The following is a 23670-nucleotide window of genomic DNA, read 5'->3' on the forward strand; positions in this document are numbered from 1 at the left end:
AATCTGGGGTGGCGGCGCCCTTCGGAGAACGAGCGAGGACGACGACGCTAGCCGACCATACGACGCCTTGGCAAAAGGGTGCTTTGCGGTACGGGGGCCCCAGGATTCGTCACAGTCTGCCGACACACGAGGCGACCAAGGAGAAAGGCAGCTCTGGAATGTAGAGGCGCCGAATGAGTTTGGCGGGCCAACTATTGTTACCCAACTCCCCAACGCGGACCTGATCTGCTACAGGTGGGGGAGTTGCCGCGGGAACGTCGTCGTAGGTTATTTCCCACGCGCCGACCAAGACGCAAGACAATGTGCTACCCAGGCGCGCTACCTGGGACGGCTCCGAGTTCTACGAAGCCCCTCTGACGTCGGCTCCGGACCATTGCACCTGTGTGTGTGTGTGTGTGCGTGTGTGTGTGTAACCCATCCCGGGGAGATGCGGCCTGTTTACAATGACTGGACGAACGTTTCCGTCCCGTTGGAATCAAGTGCTTATAAGCAGCGATTGTCGGCTGCTAGAGAGTGCTCGTTGTCGTGCTCGAAATGTACTCATGAGCTGTGTGCTCCGTTGCTGTATGTTCGTCTTGCGTGCTCCATTTGGGAGCCACGCTAGACTGTCGATGTATCTCATGTTCAACTGTAAATAATGTAAATAAAACCTGTTCACCTAGTTCCTCTCTACGACCTTCAACTCCTTCATATGGTGGCAGCAGCGAGATCGTCTCCAAATCCTACATTGCTCACAGGGGTGCGCATACAAAGGATGCCGCCGTGCATGCATTCCCTTTTTTTTTTTTGATACTTGAGAAAACTAATTGCCTCTGGTTAGCAATAAGATGAAGATTAACAGAAGTTTGTCACACGTATTGCTTTTTTGATGGGCACACAACAATACAGTTTTCTGGAGGGTGCTCACCTATGCAGTTCGATTACGCTGTGGACGTAAATATTAGTGTAAGAGCTGGAACATTTGAGGCTCGTGAAATATTCCCGTGTGGGCATTTTCTAAGCCTATGTTTCCGTGTGCATTTTCTAAGCCTAAGTTTCCTATGTAAATAACAATGCACCAAATTTCTAATTTTTATAAGTTCATTTCCTTTTTTATGGGTGTTATTCATAAATAAACAGCACATATACAGTCGCCGACCGTTTATTCGGACCTCACTGGGACTGTGGAAATGTCCGAATAAACAGGTGTCCGAAAAAGCAGATTAAGAAAGAAAAATGAAATCCTTTATTTCCACGCACTTATTCGGGCTCGGAGTAGGCTTGAAGAAATCGTGAATGCGCCGTTGCACGCTGTTCCGTTTACGCACAATCAGATAAGCCTGAATCTCGGAGAGGGTTGTATGGTCACTATAGGTGACTGAAAATACAGCCACTGCTTGTGCACGCTCCGCATGCGACGGCAGTGTAGCACATGGTGTGTCATCTTCCGACTCGGAGTTATCGTTCGGCGGTGCAGCATAAACCTGACGAATGATCTCGCCGTGATCGAGTTCTGCGCATGTCAGTACAGAACCGTGAGCATCTGTGAAATTGTCAAATGAGACGGTGTCCGGAACCGGTCTCGGCAGAACACTTTCGGCATCAGTAGGGTGCACATCGGAAGGCGACAAATCCTAGGCTCCCGGCACCCGCTTGCCGGCATTCCCCAGCGCAGTCTGCACGGGCACTGTCGGTGCCATTAGACACTTGACGCTATGTTTCCGTATGCTACTTTGCATCACCGCAACCTCGACACAGCAAACAAAGCAAACAAAGCAAACATCACCACACCGTCACGCCGATAGCAGGCGCACAAACGAAAAACGTGACCTCCTCACAGCGTCGTGCACGAAGAAACAAACAAATCAGCTACTGGATTGTCTTGACATGGCTAACTAAGCTGAGACCGGAACTGCTGTACCAGGCAGAAACGATGATGATGAGCGGAGATTTGCAGTAGCGCCACTTTGTGGGGCAGCAAGGAGGCTCCGTTCAAAACGAAAATGGCGTTCAGCAAGCCGAACCACGACCGGTCAGAGTCGGTGCATGGTGCTTTCAATCGAGTTGGCTTAAGGGGGACGCGGCCCTTGAAAACCGAAAAATCGCGAAAAAGTCGGTTTTTGAAAAACCATGTTTTTAAGTTGTATGTCTCATAAACTACCTGTACTGTAATTATCAGAACCTAATTCAAACGCAAAGTAAAAAAAAAAACGCTACTTTTGAGGCCACCGCGGCCCACAAAACACGCGCAAATGCTGGAATGAAGTCAAACTTCGCGCGCGCGCCATTCCCGGCCCATGCGGCCTGCCCGCGCCATTTTGGTGTTGTTTTGACCGTGAATTCTTTGTCTCTGTTTTCCCGCCTTGCAAAATGGCATCATCGGCGCGGTTGAGGCGCTATTGGCGTTTTCCCGCGATGCAATGCGGAGCGCTGATTGGCCGGAGCAGCGCGTTCAAATCCCATGGGCTAAAGCGCACCTGCCATTGGCTGCTGCGCGAACGGCGGCGGCTGCTCCCTTAGATGCCGCGCCCGCCGCGCTCGCGACATTGTTGCCCCTTGCTCCATCCACCTCAACATGAGCTTGTGAGCTGCTCATCGCCTTGCGCTATCCTTTAGATTATTTTCTCAGCTTTCTTTTTTTCGCTAGTTCTTTGCCACACGCGATGCTGGCAAAGCCCAAAACAGTGCAGATGTTCGGTGCGCGGGAGCACGATATGCATCTTGCACGAGCATCGAACTTCCGATCTTCCTCGGCGAGTGCTGACTGCGTAGACGCTTTTTAGCGGCGGAACTGTGCTAACTGGATTTTCGGCTGTCAGCAGTCAAAAATCAGACACATTGAGTGTGCCTGGAGCCGCAAGAGTTAATTAAAAGCTCCGCAGGAGCTTTTCAATAAAAAAAAAAAGATGTGTTCTACTTTAAGAACTGTTTTCTCGGAACGGATTTTTTTCGCTAGTAGTGGTGCTGGGGAAGGCAATATCTGAAGAGCCGCTCTTCAGATTTGTGTGCCTTTTTTTTACGCTGTTCCTGAATGACGACCACGAAAACAGGCAAAATAGCCAAAAAAAGCTGTTAGCTTAAAGAAAAGAAAGTTAAGGGGGGACGCGGGGATCAACTTTGGAAAAACGACCCAAAAATCACCTTTTAGAAAGTTGCAGATTTCGAATCTTTGACCCCTTTTCTATAAGTTTTCCAAGTATTTCTGCTGAAAACGACTGCTAAGTACCATAAATAAATATATACATAAGGCAATACAGCGAAAATTTCGTAAAAATTGGTGGAAAAGTCGCGGTCTTCAAGCGTCCCTAGCTCCGGAACGGCAGTACGCGGCGCGGCCATGCTGGTACTGTTGAAAAGCGCACCTCTTCGCCTTTTGACGCCTCTCTTTCATTTCCTGATAGAGAGAAGAGCAAGCATAAAAAAACAAAAAGTCTGAAGGTCGCGGAGCTGCTTGTCGCGGCCGCCAATTGGCTTGCTCCGTCACGTGCATTTTATGAGCTGTCCCATTGGCCGGTTCTGGAAGCGAGCTGCTGCGGCGTCTGCTTCTCCCGTTTATTCGCGCGCTGGCTGCTGCCCCTTTATTTACGTGTTGGATATTCGAGGTACGCCACCGCTTTATCACTTTATTCGGATTTGAGTTTTCTATTTCATTTTGTGGTTTCGAGCATGACTGGGCGGACATGGACGACGAAATACGCGACCAAGCACTGCTTCGGCAGCCGCAAGCGCAAGCCGCCGAACATCCGAAGGATAAGTAGTCCTAGCAGAGATGTGTCCGCGCACAAGCTTGCAAGAGAGACTGTCGACGCATTGCCGGGCAGTTCCAGTGGCAATGATTCAAGTGAGGCTGCAGTGTTGCAGCCTTGAGTTCCATATAGGAGTGCTATCAATGTTTGCTTGAACTCCTAGCATGAATATACAGGTGTGCAGGCATTTTGCAAAAATGAAAGCAGAAAAATTTTGTAAACAAAAAAGTACTTCAGATATTGCAGCCATATTTTCCCAATTTTGTTTATGTGATATTATTAACACCTGTGCAAAATTTCACTAAAATCGGCTAGTAAATAATAAAAGTTAGCTTTCATCCCCATGTCCCCCCTTAAACATTGTGAAACATTATTACTGTGCAGTTGCTGGGGAATTATAGTTGAGCCCAGGTAACTTTCTCCTTTATTAGCTTAAAAAGAAGAAAGTTAACATGGGCTCAACTATAATTCCTCGGCAACTACACCGTAATAATGTTTCGAAATGTATAACACTTTACAGTAAAAAAAAAAGACATGAACTTGCATCCTTACAAAGACTCCGTCCTTACATGACACAAGTTTTCACAAACCATGACACTTACCTCCTTGCATGGCGCTGGTGGGCGGTTTGTCGGTTTGATTTTCTGCAACACCAAGAATGCTTGACTGTGATGCTGGTGCGGCACTGCCACTTGTCACCACCTGAGTTGGTGTCATGGTGCTGTTGGCCGATGTAACCGCCGCAGCTGCCATTGGCAGTGTGGACACTAAAGGAAATGGAGTAAATTAGGTGCAAGCAAAGTTGGACCATGCCAGTCAAACCACTCACATTTAGGTGGCACAGTTTCTCCACAAAAAATAGAAGCATCAGTCATAAATGACTCTTCAAGCTAAACTAGCTCATTCACGATAAAACTTTGCCCTGAGGTGGCTATTATGATACATGCAGTTTAAACGGCATTTGGGTAAATAGGTAACTACACAGGCATAGGTAACTAACTGTCCAAGGTAGACAAAAGAGGTTTTAAGGGGGGACACTGATCTTAGAAAACCGAAAATTAAAAAAAATTTAACCATTCGTTTCCATTTGAATCTATTCGTTCGAAAACCAAGTGCTCACGAGGGGAGGGGGAGGGGGCGGGGGGAAGGTTGTCACATCTCTTCCAGCACGGCTGTGGCTGCGCATGGCTGCCAGTGCGGCTGATACCTAGCCTGTGTGCTCTATTTTAGAGGTAATCTGCCGCATGTGCAAAAAGTGGGAATGCCGCTGCCGGCATGCCCACTTGATGTCTGAACACATCCATAGAGTGGTGTTGTATCATGTCCACTATCTTCCCGCATGTTTAGTAGCGAAGGTTGTGTAATCGCGGAGATGCACTGAAGTGAGAGGCAGACGAAGCATTCCCTCCTTGCCGCCAGCGCTTTTCATGATAGCATTGTCTTACTGCGGGTCACACTATCAGCTGCGAGGAGGAGAGTGCACGCAAAGGCGTAGCTGGCTTTACTTCGTACCGCTAATGTGAAGATACTGTCAACAGAGCATAAAACCAAACCTTTCATCACCGACCCTCAACATCAACAATATGACATTTTTCTCAATCAAATTTGCTTTTTCCGGTCATCCAAGACTTCGGAAAATCTTCCGGCTACTTCTTTGGAAGAAAAATCGATCAGTGACTGTACTTATTAGCACAGAAAGTCAAATTTCAATATAACAAAGCCCCCGCCCCATATTGCCAATTTTACCGACTTTAATATAGCGAGATTTAACAGTAAAACAAAATGAATTAGCGCAGCAGCCACTGCAGCCCTAGACTTTAGGTCTGTGCTTTGACCAGCCCTTCCTCTATTTTCGTATGTAGTTGCCCCATGTGTGTGATAGCACAACCCACTGAATGTAAACCGTTTGTAATAGCCATGTGCTTCTACTGGCTACGATGCAATCACTGTGATGCATCAATTCATTCTAAAAACCATTTTTTAAATATTGCACCAAAAAAGCCTTCATTTCATTGTTGGCCTGTACCCTACATGACTTGTTCAGCCCTATCACTACAGTCGAACCCACTTATAACAATATTCAAGTTCCACGAAAATTCCATTGTTATAACCGGATTGCGTGAAAAAATCAAAATAGGGGGATGGCAGAGCTGGTGTGAGAAAACTATAACGGTGGGCAGGCCAGTGCCCCTCCCCACCACTTTCCTCCACCCGGCTGTTGTGTTCACTCGTTTAACTGCTTCCTGGGTGCTCCAATAGTGTAACAAGCCGCGGCTGTCGGCATTCAAGAATGGCACTGCTATAACAACTGCAAAGAGGGGTCACGGGTGGCGAGCGATATGCGAGCACCGCCAAGGCATTGCTTTGGTGGCCCCAAAAGGGACCTTTTAAAAAAATGTGAGAGGTTGCCGTGGCAGCCTGTCAGCTTCAAAAATCCGGGAGAAACGCTGAGGCAAGACAACTACAAGCATCTCACCATGTACTTCTCACTGACTTGCACGAGAAAACCCTACGTCCGTCAGCCTTGCATGCTTCACACAATTCTTGCCATCATCTTTTTCCAATGCATCCAGGGGCTCCACGGAAGGTTCCTCACAACAACAAAGCCCTGGAGGGAGGGACTGAATCATCTGCCGGGCCTCTTGTAAGGACAACGTTGAGGCAGCCTGCCCTACCTCGTCATCATTATCCGACGCAAGCATGTTGGCGACAGTCGCCTCATAGGTTAGAAGCACTTAGTTTTCAAACCTATAGCTGTGCGCATATTTTTTTTTTTTTTCACCGGCAACGTCGTACACCGCCGATAATCAACGGGTGAATCAGGCATCTTCCGTTTTGCCGTTGAGTCAGAGGCTGAGAAACCATGCGGCCGGGAATGATTTCGACGCAACCAACAAAGATGAACCCAAGCGATTAAAGCTGTTTACAGAACTGCACTGAATGGGGATCCAGCAAGCAATCTGGGAGCAGCACAGTTGGTGCGGCCCATTCGTGTTTCGGACGGGTGGAAAGGCGACGGGAGAGAGGAACGCGGAGAAAGCTGGAAAATGAGCCCGCAGCAGCTGTTCGGGCAGTGGGCCATCATGCAGCGGCTGGAATTTCTCATTTTCTTTTTTCTTTTCAAGGAGTTCGCATTTCACTACCTTTCCGCATGGACACCTAACAGCCCGACTTCATGGTTATAACAGATAATGCGGCATCGGGGCATGGTAGTAAGCGGGTTATTTCACCATGGAAAACACACAAAAGTTGACAGTGCAGCAGCTTCTCATTGTGATAACCGACATACACTAAAACCTCGTTAAACCGTACCGGCTTAAAAAGTAGCTTGGTTTAAAAAGTAGTAAAGTCAAATCCCCGACTCAGCGGCCATTGAACATAACCTGTTTTGTATCCGCATAAACTGTACCAGCGTATTGCGTACGTACCGGTTAACACGTAGTGTTTCCACTTTCCATCACGCAAACATGGCGGTACGTCACCTCCATGGGGCGGCCTGGCCGAACAACAAGCTCCGGAAATCGGAACAACGGCCTCCAAGCGGCCTGTATGTTTGCGTGTGAAGCCACATCAACATCATCATTTCGGCGCCGTGCCAGGGAGCGTTGTGGTGTCGTGCAATCTACGACTCGCGTCATGCCGAAGCTCGGATAAAGAAGATGCCGGGTGCTCAGCATAGAATAAAAATTAGACATTGTTCGTGCTATTGAATGTGACACGAAGAAGTCGGCGCTGGCACGCGACAGGGATCTGCTGTTGACTACGGTGGGCGTCATAAGTGGGCTCGGCAGCGCTGCTGCGTCCACGAAGAGATGTCGGCTACGAGGTTCGACTTTTCGCCACCGTTGCGTCTGTTGCAGAAGTGTCGACAAGCGACAGTGATGAGGGCGACACGGAAAGCGGCAGCATGGGCTATTCAGGCTCGACAGTGGCAGAAGCTGCATGTTATGTCAGCCTCACGAATGCAATCGTCGCGATGAGAACAGCACCCCGCAATGAAAACAGCGCCCCGCGACTTCTGCAGCGCTAACGTGTGCATACATGGAGAATGCGTAACACCAATGAGGAATCTGCCATGCAAGTGTTTGCCGAGAAGAGGGAGCTGGCTGAAAAGCTGGCTCGCAGCTTCAGTAAGTTTGAGGCCGCTGTCGTTGCTGCTAAGACGCCATAAAACGAAAATAACACTTTTGTCGCGCAAAGTGAATAAATACCGCATGTTTTTTTTTCCCTTTAATCGCACTCTCTGAGAGTTCCATTTTTGACAGGTAAGTGGGCGATCTCATGCTACTTCGGTTAACCCTTTGAAGGTTTTCGCCGTACCTGTACGGCGGTGGTTTTCTGTCCCGCAAGGTCTTTGCCGTACGGGTACGGTTCCGACCCTCCGTTTGAAATTTCGCGCCATAATGACGATACGTGCTCACCGGGAGGTGCTGCCACCTCTTAGCACTTACAAGATGCGTTTGAAATTGATGCTACCTTCTTGGGGAGATAAACAGAGCTTATTGCTAGCTTCAGCGCGTCGCTCAGACTGCGGCAACGCCCCTTTGGCGGTTTCGGTTTCGCCGCGTGATCGCAACGGAGGCACGCGAAACGTCAATTTTTTCTTTGTCGGCACTCTCTTGCAGGGCGGTGGAAGTTGATTTCAATCTTGATTGTCGCTGCTCTTAGCGTGTTTATCAGCGCCGTTCACGAGATATTCTCGCTCTCAGTGGCAACGCGCTTTCGCGGTTTCGGTTCCGGCGCATGATCACAACGGAGGCGCGCGAAACGTGGTTTTTTTCTTTGTCGGCACGCACTCGCAGGGGCGGCGGAAGTTGATTTCTATCTTGATTGGCACTGCTGTTAGCTTGTTTATCACCACCGCACACGAGGTATTCTCGCTCTATGCGGCAACGCGCTTACGCGAGAGGGTGCCTCAAACCTCTGCCCAAGGCAGCCGCACGCAGAGATGTCGTGTGCACCAACACAACTCCTCGCTCCAAGAGAACAGACACGCATTTTAGGTGTGCAGATTGCGATAAGGCGCTGTGCGTAGAACCGTGTTTCAAGGAGTACCACGCTCGGAAATACTACTGAACATTTTGCAGTTCTGAGTGATGCCGACGCCAAAATACTGTTCCTAATTATTTTTTACTATTTATTCCCGACTTTATACATTTTGTACATTCAAGATCCGCAATAAAGTAATTTGACCACCTGGGAAAGTTTTTTTCAAAATAATTCGACCCTCAAAGGGTTAAGGGGGGACACGGGGATCAGATACCGAAAATCGCAAAAAAGATTAATTTTTGGCAACGACGTGTTTCGGTATCTGCAATGCCTAACCCACATTATATCAAAATGGTTTGGCTGAAAGCGCACTAAAAGTGCCTGAAAAAAAATTAATTTATTAGTGCGTAGGGCGAGAATACAGCTTCATATCACGTAAAATCACCGCAGTTCGCGGAGCCCTAACTCGTCTTTCCCGCCACCGAACGCCGCCGTCTTGGTATCATTCGAAAGCTCCAAGTTTCGCCATTCCGTTTCTGAATTCTTCGGTCGTCGTCATCTTGTAACAAACACACAAACGCAAAAGAAGCGCGGGTCTGCTAGAGGCAGTCACACGGGCCCTGCGATAAAAGCGGGCCTTGGATTGGCTGCCGTGCTGAAAGGCATCTCGCCATTGGTTGCTGCTGCAGCAGCGGGCAAGCTGGCAACCGCAGCGGACCGCAGTTGTCTGCTTTGAAAACCACGCCGGCGTCTTTCTTCGTTTGACACTCGCAGAATTCGGATTTATGAAAGCTCTCAGGTCAGTGATGGATGGTCGCTCGTTCGAAAAGAAATTTTAAATGCAGCATGCCTTCGGAAAACGGAAGCACAAGCCTCCTACAGCGAGAAAAAGACGGCGGCCAGCGGGAGAAGCGCAGAACCCGACTGAACACGCAGATAACATGCAGCGTTACCTTGCACCGTGCGATTCCAGCAGCAAAGCCGACAATCGCCCTGTGCCATCGACACTGATAACTAAGCCACCGGAAGACGTGCCAACGGAGGCTCTCGCACCTGTACGTGCGTACGGCCGCACGAGTCAGCAACGGAGATGACGTCGTTGGAGGCGACACGGGTCGAAGGTCACCGTCGCCGGCAGAGACTGTGTACCGTTTCCGACGCATCGTGCGACAGGGACATGCAGCCTGCAAGTGAGCCCCAACAGTCGACGAGCTACATACAGTATGGTGACTCAAGGCTCATCAGACAAATCGTCGCCTGAATGTCGCCCGATTCAGAAGCGCCTCGAGCCGCATTTTGTGTCAGCAGTGACTGCAGAAGCGCAAGCAGGCAGCGTTCGCGACTGCCTTGTGACTGTGAAAAACAAATTTCGGCCCCTTGTGACTTTGAGTTCATTATTGTGAAGGTTTCCGCGATGAACTCTTTGATCGCTAAAACTCTGTGCCCAACATGCCAACAGCGTTCTGTGGGTATACACTGCGATACTAGGCTCGGTCTGGCAGTGAAAATGGTGGTCATGCACTACTCCAGAGGGCTCAAGAAAAGGATAAAGAACACCTGAAAAGGGCATCCAAAGCCTACCAAAGAGGCAAAGGTGTAAGAAGATGCCTGACAGCAATGATTCAATATATTACAGCCCTGGCGCATTTAATAAATTTGCAGTGCTTTTAAAACTTTGCAGCCAGTTTTCTCAATTGCATTTTTTTTGTCAATCACTTCGCTTGTGGAAAGCGTAGCACAACAATGGCTGGACCGATTTTGGTCCTGTTTGTTTTGCTGCAATCCACAAGCTGTGCTGTACTTAAAGACAGTCTTGAAATGTTTCTTTATCTTTCCATTATTTAATTATTTCACAATAGCTACATGGCTCCATGCAGTGAAGCACAGTCATGTGCATGTCATGTTGAGCAAAAAATTATTAGTGCACTAAAAAAAAATCAAACACTGTCCTGATGTAGATTAGACATTTTGGCAAACATGCGAAGTATTCCCAGCTCCCTATCGTGTTTCGTTACTGTGCCAGCCTTTCCACAAGCAAGGAACTTATAAATTTTTATAGAACAAAAACTAATTAAGATATCCTAATGAAATTTTAGATTTGACTCTTTATTGCAATGGGCAATGTGTGTGCCAAATTTCAGCCCTTTCTGTCAAGAAACAAAAAAGTTATTTCTGATACCCTTCTCCTCCCTTACGCAGTACAGTCGCCGACCGTTAATTCAGACCTCACGGGGACTGCGGAAATCTCCGAATAATCAGGTGACTGAAAAAGCAGATTAATAAAAAAATGAAATCCTTTATTTCCATGCACTTATTCGGGCTCGGCAGTAGGCTTGAAGAAATCGTGAATGCGCCGTTGCACGCTGTTCCGTTTACGCGCAATCAGATAAGCCTGAATCTCGGAGAGGGTCATAAAGCACAGTCACTGCTTGTACACGCTTCACATGCGACGGCAGCGTAGCACATGGTGCGTCATCTTCCGACTCAGAGTCATCGTCCGGCGGTGCAGCAGAAACCTGACGAATTATCTAGCCATCATCGAGTTCTGCGCATGTCAGTACAGCAGTGTCAGCACCTGTGAAACTGTCAAATGAGACGGTGTCCGGAATCGCAATGCGACCACTGTTCAGGTCTCTGCAGAATATTTTCCGCGTCAGTAGGGAGCACATCGGAAGGCGACAAATCTTAGGCCTCCCGGCACCCGCTTGCCAGCATCGCCGGCATTCCCCAGCGCAGTCTGCACGGGCACTGTCGGCGCCATTAGACACTTGACGCAATGTTTCCGTATGCGCGTTGGATCACCGGAACCTCGACACAGCACACAAAGCAAGCACCACCATGCCGACACCAGTCGTACGAACGAAAAATGTGGCCTACTCGCAGCGTCGTGCACAAAGAAACAAATCAGCTGCTGGATTGTCATGACATGGCTTACTAAGCTGACACCAGAACTGCTGCAGAACCATTCTATAGAACCAGGCAGAAACGATGATGATGAGCGGGGATTTGCAGTAGCGGCACTTCGTGGGGCAGCAAGGAGGCTCCGTTCAAAACAAAAATGGCGATCAGCAAATCGAACCATGCATTGGTCAGAGTCGGTGCATGGTGCTCTCGATCGAGTTGGCTCAAGGAGTGTCCGAAAAATCACACGAGGGGTTGCAAGGTGTCCAAACTTTCGGCAGTTGTTATACATTATGGTCTATCGGGAGAATGGCGGTGCCGCGAAGCAGACCGAATAATTGAGCGTGTCCGAATTTTTGGAGTCCGGAAAATCAGTCAGCGACTGTACTACCGTTTAGTGCGTACTTTTTCGGAGCTCCGGCCAACTACAGTTTAACAAGCTTTCACTGTATTGTTAAAATCAGTATCTTTGTAAGTGGGTTCAACTGTACTAACAATAGATGCTGGCAGACTATTCTATTCGTTGCATGTTTTTGGTAAAAATGATCCCGAATGTGTTAAGTGTATTAGAGTCACGCACATGTACCTTATGTGTATGATCTCTACGTGAGGAGATGAATGGTGCTGGATTAATCCATCCCGACCGAAGTGCTGCGTTCTGGTAATAAATCATATGAAATAAGCATAGGCATGATTGTTTCCTGCGGGTTAACAGCAAAGGTAGGTTCAGTGTAGTCTTCATGTGTGTTGCACTTGCCTCACGATGGTAATTACCGTATTTACTCGCATAATGATCGCACTCGCATAATGATCGCACCCCTAAATGTTGTCATCAAAATTCAATTTTTAAAATTTCCCATGTAATGATCACACCCCGAAACTGCCGCAGCGAACTGTCGTGTGCCAAGTCTAGCTAATAATGATCACGCTTACCATCCGTCGAATGCTATGCAAACGACTCTTCAAGACAAACCAAGCGGTCTGCACGCACCAAACATGCTTAAGTAGATGCCTCATTTCATTACTTTTATCACTTTCCGCACTTCCATGACTAAAAAAAAGCTGCAACCAAACTTGCCTTTATTATGTGTATGCTGTATAATGGTTGTGGTCAACAACAACAACAACAAAAAAGGCGTCTTTCGATTCTTCTTGTCTGCACTCGTGGGCACGCAACAAATCGCGAGCGGCAACGATAGCAGCCACGTTTACACTGATACGTTATAAGTGTACCTTATTCATATGTCGACGTTTGTAACACAGTTAAGATATTCGCCCACCCTTAGCGTAAACGTGCCGTATTAGGATAGTAGTGAAGACAAATTCCGCAGTTTCCGCAGCATGCCCGCCATGTGTTCCTATGTCACTGGCAGCTAAGCGCGCCCATGTGTTTCTGTCCCCTCGAAGTGGACATGGTTATGTTATTGCCGCAAACTCGCCGACATTATTCATTACTGATACAGAAGAAACTGTTTGAATGCACGTAATGTACTCACAAGAAGAAAACAAATCGCGTGCGGCGTGTTCGGCTTGCTCCGCCGGCCGCCATTTTTTTTTTTTTTTTTTTTTTTGTGTCCCACACTACATACAGCGACAGCCGCCTATTTGTTGACCTATTGTCATCCCGTAGCAAATGCCAGATGAAAACTTTTTTTTTTTACAGTAAATTTAACCAGCATAATGATCGCACCCCTGAATTTGAGTCAATTTTTTTTTACACTAATTTTTTTTGTCGGTGCGATCGTTATGTGAGTAAATAGGGTAGTATAAACCAAACGGAGCGATTCTGGACGCTTTCAAGACAGTTAGGTAATTGAGATGGCATGATGTGGGTCCCATACTGATGATGCATATTCCAACTGTGGACGCACATATGTAGTGTATAACAATTGTTGGCATGATAATGGTGCGAGGGAGAAGTTTCTGCGAAGGTATCCAAGTGTGCAATTAGTTTTGCTCGTTATAAAGTCGATATGGTACTTCCAGGATAAGTTATAGGTTATATAGGTGCTGTGATATTTGTAGTTTCTTACACTCTCTCAAGGAATGTTATGAAGTAAATAGGGAGGACAAAATTAAAATTATGGGGTTTTACGTGCCAAAACCACTTTCTGATTATGAGGCACGCCGTAGTGGAGGACTCCGGAAATTTCGACCACCTGGGGTTCTTTAACGTGTACCTAAATCTAGGTACCATGGTTGTTTTTGCATTTCGCCCCCCTCGAAATGCGGCCACCGTGGCCGGGATTAGATCCCGCGACCTCGTGCTCAGCAGCCCAACACCATAGCCAGTGAGCAACCACGGCAGGTAAATACGCAGGACAAGCTTCATAAGTACAGGATATTCGCATCAATTTACATTTCTTGACGTTAAGTTATATGTGCCATTTTATAGTCCAATTATGCAGTGTGTTTAAATCGTCCTGAAGAGAAATATTAGTGTCATCAGTAATATTGTGATATATTATGCAGTGATCTGCAAAAAGACAAATTTTAGACGAAATGTTATCAGGTAGATCGTTAACGAAGATCAAAAATAACATCAGATAGATCATCAAACATCAAATAGATAAAAATAGAAAACATCAAAAGAAAAACGCAAAAAACAACAAATAGATTAAATAGCTAGCATGTATGGATCACCGGTGTCGAATTTATCGGTAGGCGACTGCATCTCCAAAAATAATTAAGCTACAGGAAATATAATTGCATTTTTGAAATCAGCATGAAAAACAACCAGATTACCCAGTTTTGTTACATTCACTGAAAAATTAAACATACAGTAATATTCTAGACCGGAATTCACAAAATTTGCAATTTAACAAATTTTTTCGCTGCAATTATGACTTTTCTATATCAAGGTTTGACAGTATTATTATTGCATTTTTACGAATTCATCATCGGCTGTTTTAACAGTAAGTCCAATTATAACGAACTTCTGATATAGCCAACAAATTTCGTGCAATGAAGGAGTTCACAGTATCTGAGGTTGACTGTATAACCCACACCCGACTTTGTTCTTAAACTTTGGTATGACTTATAACTGCAGAAATATGGTATTACTAATGTTAGAGAAAGAACAATGTAGCCAAAGGAAGGAATAAAAAGAACCCTTACCTGGCCCAGCATTAGTAACGAGAGCTCCACCAGGGGCAACTCCTGCAGCAGCTGCCATGCTCTCAATCTGCTCTTGACTTAGCACTTTGATACCAGGTCCCTCTGGTTTATTCCAGGCAGACTCCCTAGTGCGGGCGTTATAGTAGTAAGCCTGCGCAAGTTGAGCCAATGTAACTCGGACTTAATGACACAAGTCAGACACACAAGCTCTTGCAATTGCAAACACTTTTTTCAACTATATAAGTTTTTAAAAAACAGCAATTTGAAACATGAAGCAACTTGCAGCGCAGCTCATAATCATTACAACAGATTCACACATAATATACCGTATTTACATGATTGTAAGTCGACTCGAACGTAAGTCGACCCCCCATATCGCGTGACAGGAAAAAAAAGAGAGAGAGAGAGAGCATACCCAAGGGCGCATAACGAAAATTTATTAGTAGCTGAGATGGTCACTGGACTACTCTTCACTAGTGCTGCCATCATCATCGTTGCTGCATTCCCACAGTGCTTCGTGGTCCAGCGAAATTTCACATTTGGAAAACGACCGCACTAGGACACCCACGCCGAATGCACCCAACCACACGCAGCCGTCAGGGAGGCTCTTTTGACAGGTCCGGTTGGCATAATTTCACGGTCTTCTACCACGAGCAACTCGTACTCACGGCGGAGCAGGGCCTTAAAATTAAGGCAAAGGTCCGGGCTTGCTTCATGACCATGTCGCACTTCACTGGCAGGGACCGATCACGCATTTCAGCAACGTATGCCGCAAGCTTAGCCTACAGCTCCGGAAAGCGTCCAGACTTCGGCCCGTGGGAAATTTCTCGCTTGCAGTCACAGGTGAAAATTTCGCTTCGCTGCAGTCGCCACTCTCGCACCACCCGTTCAGAAACATCGAAACTGCGTCCCGCTGCGCAGTGATTTGTTTTTTTGGCGTAAAGGACGACAGCCCTCTTGAACGCTGCTGTGAACGAGTGCCGAACGATTTGTGGGCCTGGAGCACTCGTGACAACTGGGGAAGCATAGAAGTAGCACGTAGCCGGCTGTCAAGTAGAACGCATCAAGCCAATGACTTTCAACAGAGAGAGAAACCTGCGAGCGGCGTCTGCTCTTCCATGAACTACCAATACTCCCCGCAAGCACCGTCGTTCTGAGGGTGCCGCTGCAAATGGGAAGAGCAGCACTTCCATCAACTATCAACACCCCCCCCCAATGAGTGTTGCATGCACTGTAAAACTCTCAAAAATGTTGGAAAACCCTTCCGAAAGCAAACAAACACGCGGGATAGCGAAAAGATAAGGGTAGGGCCATAGAGCAAAGATAAAATTGTAACCACGTTGTAGCTCCCGCTGGTGTTGCTTTTTTGGCAGGGCCATGTTTTGGTTTCGATTGTAAGTTGACCCCCCAACTTCAGACTTTCAAATTTTGAAAAAGTGGTCGACTTACAATCGTGTAAATACGGTACTTCCGGATATAACAAACCATACTTCTCACCAAGTTTGGTCGGCCTATTTGATTCCTGCTACATTCTCAAGTTTTACATTTTAATGTCTTTGCACTGGCTTTACTCAACAATTTTGAAAAATCAGAACATGAGACATTTTGCCACCTGTGTGTGTGGCATCGTCAGTACATGAATGGTCCAATATGGCTAATACATCCTATTCATCTAAGAAATCTATCTATCTACAGTGTAGACCGCTTATAATGCAAGTCACTGGAGCCACAATTATCCACAAATACTTGGTACTGCACTACAACCAAAAGAACATTTTTCAAAGGCTGCAGATGTACAAAACATGTAGAATCGACGCATATGACAGGGATGTTTCCATCCATTCATCTTATCATGCAGTCATCATAGCGCATTTCATGTCTACCAAGTGAACTAACATGTCCGATAGCTTGGGCCGCTAGGTATTTGCTCCTGGTTGTGACGCCAACGTGATCGTTGCATCCCTGCAATTATAGCTTGGTCATTAAATTTACATATGATAAAAGGTTAGCATTTGAGGACCCACAGCCTTCGCTTAAAGCAGGTGAAATAAAGAGAGAAAGAAAGACAAACCCAAGTTTTTGACACATTTTTCAGATTTGCTTGATTATTTCGACTTTCCCACGGCACTGCCACCAATTCCACAGAACCAAGGTAGAAGAGCGATGAAAATTTGTTCGATTCCTAGGACCAATGTGCAATGTGCGATGTAGAAATGTGGCGACCACAGACTGTCGCCATTAGAGTGTCGCCCGTGCCCTTATTTTCGTTGCTGAGCTGGTTCCTCCTCTTTCCAAGTGCTGTACAGCCACCGCAACACATTTCATTGACTCGGCACCAGACCGCAATAATGATCAACTTCCAAAAAGGCGCTCTGGTTAGGCCCAGCCAGTGGCAGGCCCACGGCCTGGCCCAACGTTACTAGACTAGCTTCAGTTGTAAAACTCTCCGCGCGCTTACAGCCGCTGTCGCCCCTTCTGTGACACCTGTCAGATGGCAACGCCGTTCCATCTAGCTCCACTGCAGACACCTCGCCGCGGCCTTGAGCTCGTGCGGACGGGCAGTTTGCGCGTGTTTCACGCTCACTGGCGTTCTCCCCTGTCCGAATTGGTGACACCATGAGAAAGCGGTATCCTCCTACAGCAATAAGATTTATCGGGCCAGTTGGTTCATAATGAAAGGGCAAACTGCACGAAAGGAAGAAACGCATACAGCGAAGCGCAGAAGCTGCGTTTCTAAATGTCGTGTGTTTCTTCCTGTCTTAACGTTTCGCGCAGTTTAGCTCAGGAGCCTGAAGATCTGGCCAAAGTGCGTGATTGTAGGATGATCTTCATCCCCACCGAAGCTTCTCACCACGCCAAAGAAGCGCTACAAAAAGAAAGATGAGGTCAGTCTTCGAACACACCAAGCCACAAAAAAAAAAAAAAAAAAGAAAAGTCTGCTGTTTCACTCCGAGAATATGGTTTACCAGAGAAGCTGAAACGTGTGGCTCGGTGTTTATCACTGGGTTACTCCGGAGGGTTCATTGAAGTATTTCTCAATTATGAGGTTACACACACAATCGGCTGTGACGGAGGGAACGACATCACTGACGGTATGTCCGCAGTCCGCTGTTGTCGCTTGCGTTCGATGTCTCAAGTTTGCTCGGTGAAGTGGTTAACAGCCTTCGCCCGCCATTTGCCGCTTGCGATTCTTCAAAATTAAATCTGTCCATTACTTAAGACAACGAGTGGCATATCCTCCGACGGGACATCCGCGCCAAGATCACGGTCGGACCTATACCCAGAAACTTAAACCCCGAAAACAACAGGGGCAGACGACAAGCGAGAGGACAATTCCTCCTTAACCAAGCCTTGGCGAACCGCGAACGCTCAGCTTTTGTGGACGCGGCGACATACACGGGAAACAAAGCTTTCGCAGTGGCGGTTGTGGATGGCCGCGGATCCACAAGACATACAGCCACGGTAATTGCAAGGAAGCCTGAACAGGCAAACAGGTTGCGATCGCTGTTGCGCTCACCGACAATCTTTCTCACATCAACAGCGACTCCATAGCCGCTATCAGAGCTTTCCAAAAGGGCACAGTCTGCGCAAAGACTCTCGGAATTGTCACAAAGAAAGAGATTAATAACCACGTCATATACTGGTTCCCGGCACACTTAGGACCAAAGATCGGCGACGTCCCCAACCTTAACGAGGCGACACACGAGGCTGCGCGCGCGCTTACAGACCGCGCGGATTCACCCGACCACTTAGAGAACAAGGACGCCCCAACTACATACAATGAAATCACTAAACACTAACACCCTACAACGTAGAGAGTACAGCACGCCACACCGTACGCTCACTCGAGCTCAAGTGGTTACACTCAGAATGCTACAGACAGTCACATACCCCACGCAAAACAGACTACACCACTACATGCCTGAGCTCTACGACAAGTCTTGATGCACCAATTGAAATACCCTTAACATCTACCAGTTACTCTGGCCGTGATCGCAAGCTCACATAAACTCCGAACCGGACAATTATTTGTTTTGAACACATATACACATATATACAGTTAACAGGAAAGGGAAGGCGAGGAGCAGGCTGGCAACTGCCACCGGAAGGGGCACAACGCCTGCCTACTCTTCTGAAGGGAGGTGACAGCAACACAGAAATGGAAGATAGGAAGGAAGGGAGGAAAGAGAAAAGGAAGAGCAACAGGACAAATCTAAAGACTAAAGTAGAACACAGTACACTAGCACGTTGTTCCGCCGAGTTTCGACTCTGCAGCCGGAATTAAAGTGACGCCGCATCGAACAGCCTCCACAATTATCTATCACATCCATGGCTAGTTTGCTACGCGGCTAATTGTGCGCTCCACGATGAGACGCCAAGTATAGCTGCACGCAATCACCGTTTCACTGGTAGTCGGTTCACAATATACACTACAAGGTGTTTGAACCCGCCACTTCCCATCTTCGAAGGAAGAAGCGTTAGGACACAGTACAAGCGCAAGTTTGAAGAAGCAATGCGAAGCGATCGAAGAACTCGCTCCCCAACTGTGGGCCGTCCAGCAGGTCCACGACGCTGCCAGGAAACTCAACCTCCCGGTTCCGTCATGGGAGACGCCCACTCCATGAGAGCCCAAAGCTCTTGTGGCCTGCAGGACCTTGAATAAAGTTGATTTCCTTCCTTCATACTCCCTTAAGCAATGGCTCATACCCCCGTAACCGCAGCCTCCCCATTACGACGACAGAATTAAAATTCTACGCTGAAATGATGAACAGCAACGCAGTCATCTGTGGAAGACGACGAACGCGGGAGCAGTGGCACGAGCGCGTGCCGTGGATTTCGCAGAGTTCCCCGTCACCACGAGGAATCGCTCTGTTCCACGCCGAGAAAAGCTTCGCATTGCTGGGAGCACAGAAAATGTGGCGCGCTGAACTGTTGACATCATTCCTATAGCCGCCTATGCAGCCAGGTACGCAGCACGTCGGCATCGTCTGCCGATATTCTTAACAAACTCGGCGAAGGCTAGTTTAGCGGATGACATGCTTGCTGAAATTCGCCGTCAACTAGTAACCACAGAATACACCAACGCTGCACCGCATGCTTAGTCCGGCCCGCCCGCGTAGCCAGCTAGTGAGGAAGTGAAGCCGGGTGCGACTGCAGCGGGCGCGGGCGGGCGACGGTTCCGCGCAACAGCGCCAAGTTTGAAAATTCAAGCTAGTCTAGTAATGTTGGCCTGGCCAACGTTTATACACACTTTTTAGTTTCCGAACTCCTCGCCTCATCTATGGGTAGCATAGATGAGGTGACCTTTGCGCCAAGAGGCGAGATCAGATGACCTTTGCGCCAAGAATGTGAGTGTCGTCTGCTATAGCCTGGAATGGTTATGGTTGTTTGTCGCAGCGCTCGGCATTTAGATGGAGCTCGCTGATTAAAAGAGTCGTCTTGTTCCACAACTTTTTACCCTCTTAGATACGAAGAACCTACGGGAGGCTAGGTGCCCAAGCTGCGTCTCATTGAGGCATGCATAAAAGCGACGCATTCTGTGAGCATCCTCCATTCAAGTAAAATGTGGTATAGAAGTTGCATAAACAGAGATAAAGTTCCTTAGAATGGCTGGCCTTTCTACTCATAAAATGAAAGCCATTTCCTGGAGAGGTCTTCAACGCTCTGCACATGAACACAGCTATCATTAATTGCAACAATCAGTTGCGCACCAGAAGTGTTACGTCATCGCTACCTACGGGCAGAACAGCTTCAGTGAATTTAGTTTGAGAGCTCCAAGCTCGCATACTTTTCATGTACTTCTGTTTACAAATGTCCTCGACGAATGCAACATTTTGCCAACTTACATGCACAATTATAAGCAGCTTTTTTCTGTTGAAAACATGACATTGAGTTAAAGAGAAATGCCCACTTACGCTGAACTGTTGCCCTATTCAAATAAAGCTAGCCATATCTGCCTTTTAACGTAAGTCTGACGCATGTGCCAAATTTCCTTGGTGCACTCACGTCATAAAATATTGTAAAAGTTGACCACGCGATCCAAATGTGCTTCAAATCTTTTAAACATCACATAGATACCCTTCTTGTGACAGCTACATGCTTATTAGCTATAGCTTTTGGTTCAACAGTATTCCAAAGTTCACTTTAAAAGAAGAAAGCATCCAGCCTTCACCATTTTCACACAAGGAGTACTCAGAACGAAAAATATGACACCTTTATTAAAACGAAGTACTCATCACGAGCACACAGCAGCCCATGGCTGTTTATAGTGTTTTCATGCTCCCGCTGTGCTTTAATTGCATGGTCATTGTCTTGGTATTTCATTCATATGAGAAGTACATGCGTGTTATAAAATGGAATAGCTCTCCAATTCGACGACCTCGAATTTAAGAGAAGCTAAAGTGCAGCACTCATTTTGAGCCTTTTTTTTTCCCCCTGTGTATGGCCGAAAGGGGGGCTCTTGCAAAGATTTTTAAGGGACAGGGTGGAACGTGATTCTACTAGTTGATCTTGGCTAACTTTTTCGGTGGGAGCAAAAGCAGACTGGAATGTTCGGAAACAAAATGGAACTGCACACTTTTTTATGCATGCCAATGCACCCCGCTCATTTTCGACAACCTCACTGCTTATGACATGTGACTTGATTATGTCACCTTCGTGAAACTGTGCATCAAAAAGCCAGGCATGATTTTCCCCAAATCTTTCTTCGTGAAGGAAATGGCTCTTTGCCACTTTTAAAGTAACATGGGTTTGACAGCGGGGAGAATCATGTGCTGTTTGTAAGTCCAATCTCGATTTTTTGAACTCGAAGGGGCCCCAAAATTTGTTCAAATTAAAGAAGGACTTGTTTTTGAAGTATTCATGCACCATAGCACGATGCACGAATGATGCGAGTCGTGAAACATCGCGGTGCGCAAGCACCACAGCGAGCGAGGACCATAAAACTTCCCATGCCAGCCAACGCTTGCTTCCCGATAACAGCAGAAAACGAAACGTCAAAGAGCGGGCTAAGCCAGCATAGGGCTGGCGGGGCTGGCAGCACAAGCACGGATGCGGATGCACTTGAGGCGAGCGCACGTGGAGGCCGCCGAAGATTAAGGAGTTATGAGGGAGTCGAGAGGGAGGGCGAGGGAAGCGTAGTTGTGAGGAAAGGCGGGAGGGAAGCAGATTTGCTTTCCTGCCAGCTTGCTGGACAACGCTAAATACCTCTGCCACCTACTGCCATCGAAGCAGCTGAGTTGCCAAGGCCAGGACTGGGCCATCTGCTGCAGCGTCGCCACATTCGAAAAGGTCTGTTCGATTCCAAAAAAGGTGCACGGCACCACAAACGAAAAGGTGCAGGGGGTGCCAGTTATGGTATGCCAGACTGCACCCACTCGCTGAAAGGTTCAAGGGTGCACTACACCGCAGCGCCTCCTTGCCTTGCACCCTGTTCAATCGAGCATGGGAGTGCAGGATGCACTGTTGCACCTTGGGGAATCGACCGCCTAGGTGCAGTGCACCGTGAATAGATGCAGAAGGTGCAGAGAAACTTGGCTGAATCAAATAGACCTAAAGACAAGGAAAATGAGGTACTGTGTCGCCCTCCCATCCTTGTATTCAGGGTCTGTCTTGTCATACAGAATTAGATGTGGCGCACTGTCTCCAACAACCTTTCCATCGGGACGTCTCGGTTTAGGTGCGTCACTGTAAAAAAACCAAAACCAAAATAAACACGAACGAGAGCCGACGCAAGCAGACGATAGTGTGAAACAAGTGGTGTGGCTGAAGCAGATGAGAGTACGAATAGAGTGGTCGGCCGGGTCCGCATGATACCAGCTTCTCACACGTACGTCACTGTAGGGGCCACTCTTATTGGTCTCCTCCGCTCGCGGCTCGCTTGCCGCCGTGGCAAGCCACGAAAAATCAGCCCAGGACTGATCCCTCTCGCGGCACCCATTTTGTCACTAGTGTGGCTTTGGCCATTACGGCGCGATGCAGAAACTGTGACCTTGCCATTTGAGAGAGGGTGCAATTTGCAACACTTTTTTTTTCATTACACGCACGCAGCGTTGAGGGGCTTCTCCTACGCCTTTCCTCTATGGCAGGGTCAGTAACTTGGCACACCACCACGTAACTTGGCACACTGCTGAGAGCATTGTCGGAGAGCGGTATGTTCGAATTAACCATCGCAAATGGTTGCACATTCGAATTACCGGCATTTTCGACCACTGGAATACACATAACTTTGACGGGACCACGGTGCCAGTTCAAATTAAAGGGTCACTAAAGGTTAATATTAAGTCAACGTGGACTGTTGAAATACCATCCCAGAAACCTCGAAACGCTTGTTTCGTGCGAAGAAGAGACTTACTTTAAGAGAAAATGCGTTCTGAAGCATCCGCGTACCTCTAGCGCAGTTCAAATCACCCGCCCTCCGATCAAGGAGTATTGAGGTCATGGTCTCATAGTGACGTTGCGCCGTCGGTGAGTAACGCGGCTCCCGCAGACGGCGCTACGTCTTTTCTGCACAAAACGCAAACGCGCGGCCAGAAAGAGCCAAGACAGAACCGAAAGCAGCGCGAAAGCGGAACTATGGTGGCGGCGTCGTTGCATACTACTACGACGACGGCCTGCTTTGAAAGGCACTTCACGCGACTTCAGTAAGTCGGCGTTGAACTCGTAATCCTTTGGACGAAAGTGCAGCGAAGCACACTAAGTGATTTTTCGGCTCTTTGCCAGCGCACTGTGGCAGAGGTACGGCACTTAACCACTTCGAACGGAGAGGTTCACTCGTTGGCACACAGTGACAAGTAACATTGGATGCGCCGCTGCAACTGCCCTTGGCCAAGTTCCGCGGACCGTTCGCGCATCCCACGACATCACATGGACGTGGCATTCTCACTGCTTGTTCCAAATGCAAGTTTCGCGAGCCAGCAGGACAACCGCAGCACGACGC

At 47.7% G+C, this 23670-nt stretch overlaps 1 protein-coding gene across 3 annotated transcripts in view; it reads right to left on the reverse strand.

Moving 5' to 3' along the window:
* LOC142566372 (transcription elongation regulator 1) overlaps window positions 1-23670 on the reverse strand; it is a 332559-nt gene that overhangs the window by 237669 nt on the left and 71220 nt on the right. For all 3 annotated transcript variants that reach the window (XM_075677319.1, XM_075677318.1, XM_075677320.1), the window contains exons 4-5: window positions 14733-14883; window positions 4328-4492 (exon numbers count right to left, since the gene is read on the reverse strand). In XM_075677319.1, coding sequence (XP_075533434.1) covers window positions 4328-4492; window positions 14733-14883 — 316 coding nt within the window. The remainder of the gene's footprint in view (window positions 1-4327; window positions 4493-14732; window positions 14884-23670) is intronic.

The sequence above is a fragment of the Dermacentor variabilis genome, unplaced genomic scaffold (assembly GCF_050947875.1).
Source record: "Dermacentor variabilis isolate Ectoservices unplaced genomic scaffold, ASM5094787v1 scaffold_12, whole genome shotgun sequence".
NCBI lineage: Eukaryota > Metazoa > Arthropoda > Arachnida > Ixodida > Ixodidae > Dermacentor > Dermacentor variabilis.